Source organism: Periplaneta americana, chromosome 6, assembly GCF_040183065.1.
Source record: "Periplaneta americana isolate PAMFEO1 chromosome 6, P.americana_PAMFEO1_priV1, whole genome shotgun sequence".
Classification (NCBI taxonomy): Eukaryota; Metazoa; Arthropoda; class Insecta; order Blattodea; family Blattidae; genus Periplaneta; species Periplaneta americana.
The window spans coordinates 38,240,878-38,255,595 of record NC_091122.1 but is presented as its reverse complement, the minus strand read 5'-3'; the positions used below and the strand labels follow the sequence as shown (position 1 = coordinate 38,255,595).

The following is a 14,718-nucleotide window of genomic DNA, read 5'->3' as shown; positions in this document are numbered from 1 at the left end:
ATTATTATTATTACTATACTGTCCAAGTACTAGGCCTATATGATAGATGAGCTTCGTATCATTCTAATAACTTCTTACACATCCAAAGGAAAAGAATGTCAGTGTCAACCGGACTCTAGATGGTACAAAAATGTAACTTTTTTATTGGTACGATCTTTCTTACGACCTAATTAATGCAACAGTGTCCTATTTAGTCTGAAAGTGACATAAACCTTGTATTTTGCTTAAACCTCTACTGTTCCTGAAAATGCAAACGTTATGCCTAGGATTTTCCTTGTTGTTACTGGAATGTACACTTCTGTCACTAGTTCTGGGCTATGGACTAATGGATATATAGATTTCAATATGTTTAAAAAGTCTCTTTGTTGTTTTTCCCTTAATTTAGGCACATCGTTTTATATCTATATCCTCCATAACTAATTTATAACTGGAAAATATCGCTTAGCAGAGCTCTCAAAAAGTTCAAGCACAAAGTTGCCAGCATTCACTTCACCTGCTATGCAATTTTCATAGTAGACCTATTACAGCCGAGCAAATTAATATTATCAAGACTGTCACCACTACTGCTAAGGCCGTGTCTCAAAGCTACATTTTCAGCTGAAGTGAACTAGATAGTTGACTAAATAGCCGGATGTGACGTCAGACGTTATGATCCAAAGCTACATAGTGCATAGCAATCAAGTCCGTAGTAGCTAGTAAACGAAAATGCTTGCTTGATTGTTGACTTGTTCACTAAACAAACATGGATACCTCATCAGCAATTGGGGTTATTAAATCTAAAAATGCTTTGGAAGTGAAATAATGTAAATATAATGTAGAATAACACGTTAACTTTGAACACTGGCATTGTTAGTACCTTCTGTACAATATTTTAAACATTATTGTAATATATTAAGCCCTTATCTTTTCGACATAATTCGTAATGAAACTGCATTAGGACACTGCCTTCTTAATTTAGTGCTGCACCGTGATGTCATGGTTTTTAGAAAAATAGTCTATAAAAGAAGGCCATGTTTCAAGTACATATGTCCAAAGCTCCCTATATAGTGTGTAGTTTACAAGTCACCTAGTTGCTAGTCACTAGTGCGTAGAATGGACTTGAGCTTTGAGACACAGCCTAATATTCACTCTCACTTGAAGTTGAGTGACAGACATCAGATTTTCTTCCATTTTAGATTTGATGGTCAACCTTTACTACAGTTCCAAGTTTTTTTTTTTTATTGTATTTTGTCTTTCTCTCACGAGTTGGAAAACTTTTCAGAAATAATAACCTTCTGCTGTTGGGTGCACTCTTCTTTGCTTAGCCATATGTTTTTCTGTGCGTTTAGTTTTGAAAGAAGAATACTCTCAAAGGAATTTTTTTGCAGATAGGCTTACATCAAGGAGAGACATTAACAGACAATCAAGAAGAGGCGTCAACAGGCAATCGAGAAGAGGCGTCAACAGGCAATGGCAAAGCTATATTCGTAATCTGGATGGCAGAGCTATCGTGTTTCAAGAAGACTGCAGCGAGACAGAAGTAGAAATTCAAATAGTTAAGTAACGAGGACAAGTGTACAAAATTTCTCACTGTTGCCTTTTAATTATTTTTAACTTATATGTACCCGATTTTACATTTAAAATTGTACAAAATTGATATTATCAGACTCAATCGTGAACTAGACAAACTCTAAAATATCTTCCTAGGATTTTAGACTGAGAAATTCAAAGTATAAGATATCTTAAGTGAAGTGCGTGAAAAAATGCAGCATTCAAGGAAAAAGTGGCCAATGTGAAGAATGTAGCTTACAAATGATTAAAAGAATGCTTCCCTTAGAAGCATCACATCGGTGTAGGCTATAATGTGAAGTATTGAGATTATTAATCAGAAAATAAAAATTTCTTAATTTCAACTATTTTCTGTCTCATAATTAACCTACCCCGACGGACCTTAATATTAACAACGATAAGAAAATGCCTTACTGAAATGTACTTGTTTACTTTCAATGCCCACAAATCTGACAACAGTTAAAATGAAGAAATACTTTTGCTCACAAACAAAACTTTATGAAAGTGCTCCCAGAACAAAATTGTACATAACACTATGCATTTGCGATTTACTTTTGCAATAGAGGAAATAACAAAACTAACTGAAAAATACAAGTTATTCTATGACACTATTTCAAAGTGTGACGTAATTAGTTAACAAAAAAACATTATAAGACAAGACGTAGGCTATACATCACACAATAATAGACCTACTGATGAGTAGTGACAAAGGCTTAGATTTCAACGTCTATCAGTGCATGATTTTTCCACTGCTACGAATTAGAGTCCCTGTACGGTTTCAGTTGAGACATCATATAGTTAATCAATTGACAGTTGGACCAAAAATCAATGCTTATGTTACCACACCATACCTACTCTAGAGTCCCAGTACATTAACAGCTGAGACATTGGCTAATCAGTTTTGATTAATTAGAAAAAAAAATCACTACTACTTTAACCATAGCATATTTAATCATAAAATTAATTCACAGATGTCTTTTTTTAATTACTCCGCTTTTATTACAAAACAGAACACAATGTTCCATTTGTTTGTCCTGTAATACAAAGCACAGTAAAAGTTATGCGTGAATAATTGATCTGAAGATTAAATATGGTATGACTAAAGAAAATATTGTTTTTTGTGCAACCAATCACAACTGATTACCCTATGTTCAGTAGACTGTCAAATAAAATACTGCAGATCATGTCACAACTCTTAATATACAGAGAGACTATTACAAACTTAGAGTACAAATAACATTATTCCTGGTGTAAGGTTACTGATTTTACCTCATTTTTTTAGTATTAGTTTGTTGTTTCAGAATTAAGCAACGTTCATTCCGCACATCGTTAGTACGTTCTATACAAGATTGTTCCTACACAAAAATTGATTAACAACAGAATAAAACACACCTATTCTGTATACAAATCTCTGAGAAATGTATCTTTCGCTGCGAAGACAATATTGACCCTCTCCTGTTCACTTTCGTCGACAATGTAACGATCAGTGTTGGCTTAGATCCTATAGGATGTATGTTTGAAAATAAAGATTTTCCACCTTCGGTTGTTAGTCTGGTTGATGTCGGGTACGCTCAGAATCCAGACAAAGGCATGCAATGCTTTATTATTTTATAACTTGATGGGACTGGCTCGGAATTCGTGCTAAAAAGTTTTGTAGTCGATACATATTTTTATTTATAGCGATACCAACTCTAATTGATGGATTTGGTAACTGATTAATTCCATTAATATTAGAGGCTCCAGCATTTCCACGAATAAATAACATAAGATTCTGATTATTACCACCCTCATTAGCAAATATCTAGGCAGGGTGTTAGAGATAGGAGTATTCTTAGGTCATTCTTTGGAGACTACAAATTGGACAATCAATCACAGACGCTGGTTTAAACTAATGTTTCAATTGGTTATTTGACGATGATTTATCAACTGATATGGTTATCTAGCGTCTGAATGAGATGAAGGTGAAAATGCCGGCGAAATGAGTCCAGAGTCCAGTGCCTTAAGTTATCCAGCACTTGCTCTTAATGAGTTGAGGAGAAAATCTCGTAAAAAAAACTTCAACCAAGTATCTTGCTCCAACTAGTATTTGAACCTGGGCTCGCCCGTTTCACGGTCAGGCATACTAACTGTTATTCTACAGCGGTGGACTTCAAACTAATGCAAAGAGTACCACATTCTTACTGATTATTGTGCTTTTCAGTGGTTCAGTGATATAAATAATAAATAGTTTTATGTCCCTCTTGAAATTTTTGGAAAAATCATATACGTGTATTAGATCTAGGCTAACGATTTGGTATAACATACAATCATAAAAGAAAATGGTGTCTCAAAAGCCAAATACTGTATGTGAAACTGTCAAACAAATTACTCTACAGCGGTGGACTTCAAACTAATGTAAAGAGTACCGCATTCTTACTGATTATTGTGCTTTTCAGTGGTTCAGTGGTATAAATAATAAATAGTTTTATGTCTCTCTTGAAATTTTTGGAAAAATCACATACGTGTATTAGATCTAGGCTAACGATTTGCTATAACATACGATCTTAAAAGAAAATGGTGTCTCAGAAGCCAAATACTGTATGTGAAACTGTCAAACAACAAATTCTTGGGTAAGTTTTGTCTGATTAAATAACAGTCGTGTATTTACGTTAGTAGCAAAAGAAGAAATTCAATAAATTCCGAACATAGGCCATATAACACATATCCAACATTTCAGTAATACTAACAATGTAAAAAAAAAAAAAACATTACAAGTAAGATTACATTTTGTCAATTATTCAACTCTTCAGAATAAAATATTCGTATGACAGTTCATTTTACAATTATTTTCTCATGTTTTGGGTTTCACAATGACAAAAGCATACAAAGTACTATAGTAGACCTACTGTGTATACTGTAGTTTTTACAAAGGAAATCGTACGCTGGGCTTACTTTAAATTTACTTGTATCATACCATGAGTTAGGCAGTTCAGGTAGGCCTACACATTCTTTACATTAAGCCAATTTACATTTACTGCCTCACTAATAGATACATTATTAATGATGTAGGAAATGCTGCCTCTATTTAAAAAAAAGAATAGGCCTATAGGGATTTCATAAAAGACAATACTTGAAAATGAATTTCATAAAAATTAAGACAACATTTCCAACATTTCATAAAATTAAATGTGCTTATAATTTCTCAGATAACGTTTCCACACAGGAAGATGTAAATCGCAAACTCATCACATCATTAGCAAATAAATAATAGTATATTCCTTTCTTACATTAAGCATTTAAGAAATACATTTTATAGTATTTACTTAAAGTACAAAGTTGATTTTATAAAATAAAAAATACTAGTTCACAGAGAAGAAATTCTTATATTTTCAGACGGTGGTTATAATAGGCCTACGACAGACTACAATTATTTCTTAACAGCAATTGAATATTCAAGAAGTTAATAGTAGGAAGTAATACTATGTAATTTTTTTTTACTTCATTTCATTACTCTTCAATGTATTTTCATCTCATGTTTCTCCGAAATCAAATTGTACTTTATTTTTAAATTTATCATTGTTCTGTATTCTCTCCGCAATCATATTGTATTTCTAATTTCACCTCTGCTTTGTATTCTGGATCCTAGTGGTCAGCCGTAGATTTCGGCCAATGTCCCAAATTGTGGAATTTGTGTGTAAATAATCACAAATAATCTAACCTTGCCGACCCTTTTCTTATTACGACCATCCACTATTGTTGATTACAATACATTTCAAAAAGCGCATATTTTACAAAACTACGTATAGTGTTCTACATTTAATGCTTACTAAAGCGTAGTCTGTAAATTCCTACAATATACTATATTTTCCTTGTGCTCACTCTCTACAGACAAACATTAATATTTAAATTAAAATATGCAAAAATTAGTTATATGTATATCTTCAAAATGATTTATAAAATGTACCATTTGGCTGCTGTAAAATGATCTAAATTTACGTGTGCAAATTTCTTCAGGCACTCCTCTTTATTTCTGAAGTTATTTCAAGGCTAAACATCTTCGATGTGTAAAGCAACGTCTCTTTTTTCTTTACTATTTCATGTACTGTATTTTTTTATTCCCTGTCGGAAATAATCACAACAGAATTCACCTTCTGTTATATAAACCACTGTGTGTTACACATTACAACGTAAAATGTGTATCCTGCACACAATTATGACTTGAGTGCAGAGATTTTCATGTTCTAATAAATGTATGAAATAAAGACCTGAATTCTGTGGATCAGTGCAAGGGCCCTGTAACTCTTACATAGCTTCTTCTAAGAAATTCAAAGTTAAAAAAAATTGCAATACAAGATTGCAATGCAGTATGTTTTCATCTATCTCTGATGTAATTACTTAGGCCCATTAACACAGCAGTCACAATAAGAGAGATGATAAATAAAAGGTCTGGATCCATATTACCTAATAACATTAGTAATTTGTTGAAGGTTACAGGGCTTATGCACTGAATTAAAGAATTAAAATATTCTTTATTCACTGTCTATTACACACCACATTAGAAGTTTATGTGTACATAGGTTTGTATGAACTATGTACAGTATATTTCCATCATTATCCTTTTAAATGTTTTATATGAGAATTTGTGTAATATACAGGTAGAAGTGATCAGGAAGTTATCTCTTCATAGAAATGAAGGCCTACTTCTTGTGTTCAACTCTTACAACTAACCGAAATTCCAAGCCCATCTATCTGATATCATTATACTTCTTCCTCTTTAAGAGTCCATACTAATTTTGAAAACCAGGATGAACAATATTGCCATGCAAAAGTTCAATTTCAACTGAATTTCCTTGGGTTTATAATAACCTGTTAAGTTAAACAGTCTGCGATGGGAATGAATGATAAATCAATCAGCAAGTCAATATTGTTACTTACAAATGGCTTTTAAGGAACCCGGAGTTTATTGCCGCCCGTACATAAGCCCGTCATCGGTCCCTATCCTGAGCAAAATTAATCCATTCTCTACCATCATATCCCACCTCCCTCAAATCCATTTTTATATTATCTTCCCATCTAAGTTTCGGGCTGCCCAAAGGTCTTTTTCCCCTACGACCTTCCAACTAACACTCTATATGCATTTCTGGATTCGACCATACGTGCTACACGCCCTGCCCATCTAAAACGTCTGGATTTAATATTCCTAATTATGTCTGGTTACGAAGAATAAAATGGATGCAGTTCTACGTTGTGCAACTTTCTCCATTCTCCTGTAACTTCATCCCTCTTAGACCCAAATATTTTCCTAAGCACCTTATTCTCAAACACCCTTAACCTCTGTTCCTCTCTCAAAGTGAGAGACCAAGATTCACAATCATACGGAACAACCGATAATATAACTGTTTTATAAATTCTAACTTTCAGGTTTTTTGAGAGCAGACTGGATGACAAAAGCTTCTCAACCAAACAATAACTGGCATTTTCCCATATTTATTCTGCATCTAATTTCCTTCCGAGTGTCATTTAGGTATATTTGTTACTGTTGCTCCAAGATATTTAACTTTTCCACCTTTTCAAAGGATAAATTTCCAATTTTTATCAATATTGTTACACACATCAATTAAATTTCTTCCCAAAGTGAAAGTGACAATTTCTTAATGCACCGTAAGTCAAAATTCTTACAAAATAATAACTTTTAATTTGAATCATTTCTGTTCACAAGCCAGAGCATATTCCTCCATAAATTATCTGTTACTATCGTTTATGTTAATCAATAACAGGAATGAAGTAGGCTACTACACGGAGAATTACAATATTTATAAAAGTTACTGAAGAAAAGATTCATGGTTTCTGCAGTAAAATGTCAATGACACAGGATTTTCATGGACGAAATACGTTCTCTACAGGAATACTACAGTTAATTCCAGTAACTTCTTACAAGTCAGGGTAGCTTTGTACCACTTGGAAATTACGACTGAAGTGACTTGAATTAAAATGTTTGTACAAGAAATACAACGTAGAAAGTTATAGTACTGTCCAAAAAGTATTGTCAGCAGATGGTACACAAGTCACCTGAAACTAATAAAATTATTAGTGGTATAAAGTTACCCTTAATGGTAAACATTATCCTACTTGAATGCAGCGTTACCAGAAGTGGATAAATACTATCTACAACTTTTAGACTCGAACGTTCCCAAGTTACCAATTCTGTGATGTAGCGGTACAAAATAAATACCGTAGAAGTAATACATAGGCCTATTTTAAAATATTTTTGTATTATTATATAACAGTTCTAATTTGTATCTAATACAACGAATATGGAGTCGTGCTGATTCCAGTTCATTAAAGTCCCACTGTGTTTATCTAGTCAGACTGGGAAAAAATAGTAGGAATATAGGCCTACTGTATATTATAGGCCTACTGCAATACTATAAAATTCCAAAGGTCCTAACATTACCTTGGTCTACCGAATAAAAAATGAGATTAACTTCGATATACGGGTATTAATTAATTGTATTTTGCAGAATTTTACAGGTCCATTATTACTTTAATTACTTATCACTAATAAAAAGTTAGTAACTTATTATCTAAATAAGTAATTTGTAGAAAACGTAATTTTGAAGAAATGCGTAATCTTGATACTGATCCCGTCACGCAATGCAAACTACACGTCTTAAAAATGCGAATTAAAAATTATTAAAATCACAGTAACTCAGTATCTCTTTTTATTGTTATTTTTTTAATTTCTATAAGGATATTTGTGTCTATACGAATAACAATACACTGATAACTATAGAATTTGTTGAACATTGTCTTCTTTAGGCGTAATACAGTCTACAGTCTACTTCCATGACAAACAAGTGAAAGTGCACAAAACTTTCTGATTGTAATCTTCTGCACTTAACTGTAAATTAATGGAAATTCCAATGTTGAAAATTTAACAACTAAAACAAAATGTGTATCTTAAAACATAGCGTGTAAAAACTACGTCCAATGAAAGGAATATGAGATGACTCGAATCGTGGTAACGAGACGACTCTTCGTAAATTACTTTTCAATTAACTTTTTCTTCTAGAAGAAGATCCAATACATTATTCGTCTTAACACTATTTACATTAGTATCTGGACTGCAACCTAATTTCGTCGGCTTCGAACATTTTTCGCATGTTTCTGAACAAATTTCTACGCTTTTCGTTTTGAATCACGTCTCAAGCTCTAAAAATTGTAACTGTAAAATAATCAGTATTTATTTAATGGTGTACATATATCTATAATAATTATCGTTCTCTGCACATGTAACAGGGAAAAAATTCGTAGCATAGTCACTCAAATGAGTTAAATATTAATAATAATAATAATAATAATAATAATAATAATAATAATAATAAAGCCGTAAATCCCCAGTGGGGCAAGGCCTCCTGCTTGGACAGCGGTGGCTAAGTCTTCACAATCAGAAGAGCCGACCTGATGGTTTAAATTAAATATTACAGTAAACATAATACAACAATTCACCAATATTAATACGAGTTCAGTAATGTGAAAACTATCATACCACAGAATTATACTAGTTAATGTAAAAAGGAATATTCGAATACGAGGCTGCCGATGGTTTTTCGGTGCTTTTCCAATTGAGAACATTACAACAAACAAGCCTAACGTTTATTGCAATTCTTTATTATATTCATTCTTCTCCATTTCAATTATAATCTTTAAAGAACGATGCTTTTCGTTAAAAATGTACTGCGACGAACATTATCCAGTGAAATGGATCATGACGACTAGATCACATTTGATACAAATTTGCAGCCTTTGGAAAAGAGAAAATCGTCCAAATGTTGGAAAATATTGTGCAAGGCGGTGATATTGCAGTAATAATCTCAATTCAGATGAAAAAAATGTTATTCCAATATCTGCGCCAGTTGAAGAATGCTGGAGTTACGTTCAACTTTTGTCTAACACTTTTATTGCGAAGTGTTCACATATCAATAATTTACAATTTCTTTCTAGACCTGAAATTTGTATGTAAATCATTTCAGAAGAGAAGTTCTGATTGAGGATGAAAGAAATAAACACGAAATAATGGAAGTGTGCATAAAGTATGGAAAAAATGTATTAAATCAAATCTCAGTCTCATAAATAGCATGCCTGCAAACTCATTACGCTACAAGAAAAAGCTATGTCAATAATGATAGTAGCCTACATATTTTTGTACTTCGCTGTATGCGTACTAACACATTACAATTGCCTTTGTTATAATTACTTAATTATTTTATAATCCTCTTAAAGTTTTTAATAAACTGCATTTGATAACACTAGCCTATTTGTCCACTTCAGCCTCGACAGGCGATTAAATTAGGGGTAACTGCACATTCGTATGGCATTGTAAACTGATTTTTCCTTATTTATAAATGTAGAACCAACTAAATTTGCCTACCTATGATAAGTTTCATTACACGCAAGTCTTTTGAATAGGCCTACAATTCATACCAGATACCTCTTAATGAACGTGGTTTTAAACATTATTATTTATGCGCCTATACATTAAATTTATCTACTTATTTACGAAATCTAAAGTAAACAGTTCCAGAATAATCACAGCAACATGTTCACTATCTCGGCTAATGAAGTGATCTACTATAATATCTAGATATTACATTTTATGAAAACGAAGGTAGGCCTATACCGAAAATTCTACATCACATTCCGCCATTAGTGATTTGTCGTTCGTATGACTTAGGCACATAGTCACAATTTTTTGTGGACGCCACTAATTTTGCCAAAGTCTTACGGTACAGTAAGCCCAATGCATACATTCTCTACGAATTGTACATTTAAAAAAGCATCGATCTCACGCCACAAAAAGCATTACGTAAAAAGTACGCCACATTGTGCTAGCATTTATCATTAGCACTGTTTGACTGCGTGGCTAACGATAATGCACAAAGACTTTCTGTTACTTGTATTATTTATTGCATTTATTTATTCAAACTGTGCCAGACAATATGTACAATAACATAAATTTTCTTCGACGTTATTTTAAAGGCTCGATAGCTGCAGATTGGAGAAACGTAGAACGTATGTTCTACATACGCAAAGCTACCGTATTTACATGTCTAATAGGGCAACCCATTGCGAATATAACTGAAAATAGAAAATGAGGTACTGAATTTTATCAATTTTGATAAATACCCTAACACCAAGATGCAATTATAGAAGCTGAAGTCTACCTATATTGTGTACTGAATATTTTCTTACTACAATTAAAAAGTTACGACCATCCCGCTTTGTCTCCTCCAACATTTTTTCTATTGTCAAAAATAATAATCCAGGTACAGAATGCCTTTATGATTACAATGATGCCATATCATACGAGACGGGGCGAACTGGCACCAATGTAATCACTCATGCACTCGTTCAACCGCTGTTGCCACACCTCACAAGCCCTGCAAGATTCCACGTCAACAGGAACTATGACCGAAATTCCCTAATACGCACGAACTGTTATATTTGTGTATCTTTGAAAAATAAATAAATCTTGAATAATAAATAAATATTGAAAAATGAATAAATAGGCTGTATCTAATAAATAAATACTTCTTACAAAAACACGAAAGAAAGCAGCAGCACTAAAGGAAACTCAGCAATGTCATGGTATCAATTTCGTTCCTAATGACCATTCTATCAGCTTAAAACTTTATTTTTACGACTAATTAAAAAGCAACGCAAACTGTAATCACCGAGCTTTTGTTTCCAACGCCTGAAATGACCTTCAGACTACGGCAGAGTAGACGAACTTTACGGAATTATAGGCTATCGTGGCCCCTACATGTACATTCCACCATCATAAAAACTCCCAGTTTATGAATTGTAATAAAACTATTTGCTACCAATCTTCCGAATTAAAAAGGTAAATGAAATATAGGACCACACGACAGTATTAACGGTACTTTCACCCGAGCCGCCCCGATCTAGTTTATCTTCCTTGTCGACAATAATTATGTTTACTTTAAATGATTATGAATCATTGAAATGAAATTACTAAAACTAAAATGCATTTTTGCAAGGGACTTCTCTCACCTGTGAAGAGCTGGGGACCGTTGAGCGTATGCCATCTGAGCCTGAGGTGGCATTCCACCATGTTCAAGATGTACAACTGATTGTTGAACAGTTTCCATAATAATGAATGCGGGGGAGGCCCGAGGGCTTGTTGGGTCTTCTTCGACGCCGCCGCCACCGTCTAAGCACAAGTAAAATACACGAAACTATTACTTATTTTTCTACTCTTTCCTATTGTTGCACTTCATTCATTGCACACTTATAAAACTTCTTGTTTCTTCTTAATTTTTGGGGGTGGGTGGGTTTTAGGGAACAGGGGAGGGGGATTACGTTTTCACTTCACCATCTTGATTCCGCCTCTGTCGTAGAACGTAGCAGATTTTAGTCGACTCTTCATCTTTCGCACGCTTCTCGTTTTACATAAACAGATGGATAGAAGTGGCATCCAACGCACGGGATTATGAAGCACGATGGACAAAAATCTTGGTGGATGATGAAACAAAAACAATGCACACGTATATACTCTTCAGCACGTGGAGAACGATATTAAAAAATTAAAAGTTTTACATAAAAACCACTCACCGTAGCGATATTTTCTCTTGCTTTCTTGTTACGTTCACGTTTCAAAATACGAGTTTTTTAATAACGGCTGAAAAAAGCCATACACCTGCTACCCCCTCATATTGCAGTTCTTTTATCTTCTACCCCGTGTTTCACAATACGGGTCGATGCAAACAAGGAAGCAATAGTGACGAGAACTGTGATAGCGTTGCAGCAACTACATTGTAGTTCGGTATTTTGCTAGCGGCCATACTAGGCACAAAATGCTAGCTGTTTCTCGTTGCGTTGTTCGTCTTGAGAAGAAGAGTTGTGGTAGAAGCAGCTTGACTTAGTGGTTTGTTCGGCAGTAGTAGTAGCCTTCTTGCATCGTCGACGACCATTGCTACTATTTGTGCTTACCTGTTGGAACACCGCACTTGAATCGTATTGCTCGCCACAGCAGCTGTTACCACTCCGATAACAATAACATATAACATACATGTGGGGATTATTACTGACGAGTCTCTGTCGGAAATTGCACGCTTTTGCCCGTTGGATGTGTGACATAGGAAACCATCACTACTACTACTGCTGCTGCTACTACTACTGTGACAACACACTATCTTGCCGCCATTCTTGCACGTGTATATCGAATATGTATTTTGCGTTTATATTATTTCAATGCGATGTTTATTTACGTAGCCTTGCTGCTTTGTATGTAAAATAGGCCTATGGCTACTTAAGCAGAAATCTGCTAATATAATTCTATACGAGACGACGACACTGTCCTCTACAGCTCTGTTCACGTCTTAAAATATGACCAGAAAACTATTATCACAATATAATAGTTAGCAGAAACAAATAGTAACGTATCGATGTATGGTTGAATCACACGCAGTAATACACTTGACACTGTTGGTCGGCCATGTTAACAATGTGTTCTTGCAACAATAATAACTTCTGTGCCACACGGTAGTCGACCACACATGTAAATGGAAGTGGAGTGAGGTACATACAACCAACAGCCGTCCGTCAGACCTTGGTATTCAGTCATCAGACCACACCAGTCCACTGCGCGTTCCAAATATTGACTCCCTTCGAAAAAATTATGTACACTCGTGGACACTTAAATTCTGATCAATTTGATTTTACCCTCGTGAGGTCCAATGTCTTACGATTGTCTTTTACCATACCTCTCCCTTAAATGTTTTAAAGTCATTGAACTAGCCCTAGAAAACCATCACACTCACACACATACAGAAAACCAGCACCAGCAGTAGAGGGCCAGGGTAGGCAGCAGGCTCGTAGGCTTGCAAACAGGTTTTGGACGAGTCCATGTTCCGAAAAGGGAAGAGGGGTGCTTCGGAGCTCTATCAATGGGACCCGGAGAGAGAAAACCAGGCGCCGGGCGGGAGGGGAGTGAGAGGAGTGGGATGACGTGTGGAGGAGAGGGAGGAACGTGCGGAGGGAATGAGGGCTCTAGGGGGCTTTAGTAGAAGAGAGGAGGGTATGGGGGAGAGCTGTCGTAAAGGTTGAACAGGGGGCATCTCATTCCACCCACCGGGGGCAACCTAAAAAATCTCTATGCAAACAAAACACTGCAGTATTTTTTCGAATATTATTGTTATGCACTATACTTTTTGATTGCAATTTCCCCTTACGTTTTCCCCCCACTCTACCAAGCAAAATCGTCATTTTCTCAAGGTTAAAGTCGATATACTCTAATAAAAGACTGCCGTCTCACAATCGGTCATGCACTCGTGCATGTTCAGTATGTAAGCTATCCTCATGCATACTTTTAATAAGCTCCATCTACATAACTTGATAATACTGTGTTATAATCAATACGAGCGAATTTACGCATTACAAGAAACACAAAATAACATTCTACACTCACAAATATATCTCTATGAGATGACTGCAATTGAACTCGAATAGGGAAGTAAAAACTATTCAGCATGGATGGCAGATACATAAAATTAAATGTCCCTCCTGCCATCAAGAACATGTATCTCTTTCTCACTCTCGGGTCTACTAGAACAGGAAAATCGGGTCCATTGGCTCATGATGCTGGAAGAAGCTAGCCAAGCAACCCTTCTGCTGCAGAGCGAGGCTGCCAGCTCACTCTCGAGCAGCAGCCGTCGACTTGGGATTCCAAAATGGCGGCCGAGTGTTTGTTTCCTTCCTCGTTCGACCGAGAGCGAGCGAGCGAGATGGTTGCCATGGTAACGGGAATCTCCGGATCAACACAATGTATACATTATTCCTCAAAATAAAGCCGCTGATGCGCAATTGTAGTACGAAGTGAGTGCTTCTCTACTTGTATTTATATTTACATTTCGTCTTATGCTCGAATATTCAATAACTTTGAGTACTGCTACAGAGAGCAGACTCCAAATTTGGAAATTTTATGTATCTACTTATAGTCTTTATTTAATACAATACAGTAGTCTACTGCCAATTATCCAAACTGTTCCTCGAACTTATATAATAACATCGATAATTTCAACATTCTAAAAAGCCTTCACATTCTGACGATTGCCTTATTATTATAGAGACACCATTGACAATGTATTACAATGTGACCTGCATACAATT

At 35.0% G+C, this 14,718-nt stretch overlaps 1 protein-coding gene across 1 annotated transcript in view; it reads right to left on the bottom strand.

The window, feature by feature from the left end:
- Positions 1-13,455, bottom strand: part of Smr (Smrter) — a 404,162-nt gene extending 390,707 nt beyond the window's left edge. The window contains exon 1 of the mRNA XM_069827907.1: positions 11,602-13,455. Coding sequence (XP_069684008.1) covers positions 11,602-11,699 — 98 coding nt within the window. The 5' untranslated portion in view covers positions 11,700-13,455. The remainder of the gene's footprint in view (positions 1-11,601) is intronic.
- Positions 13,456-14,718: the final 1,263 nt, after the last annotated feature.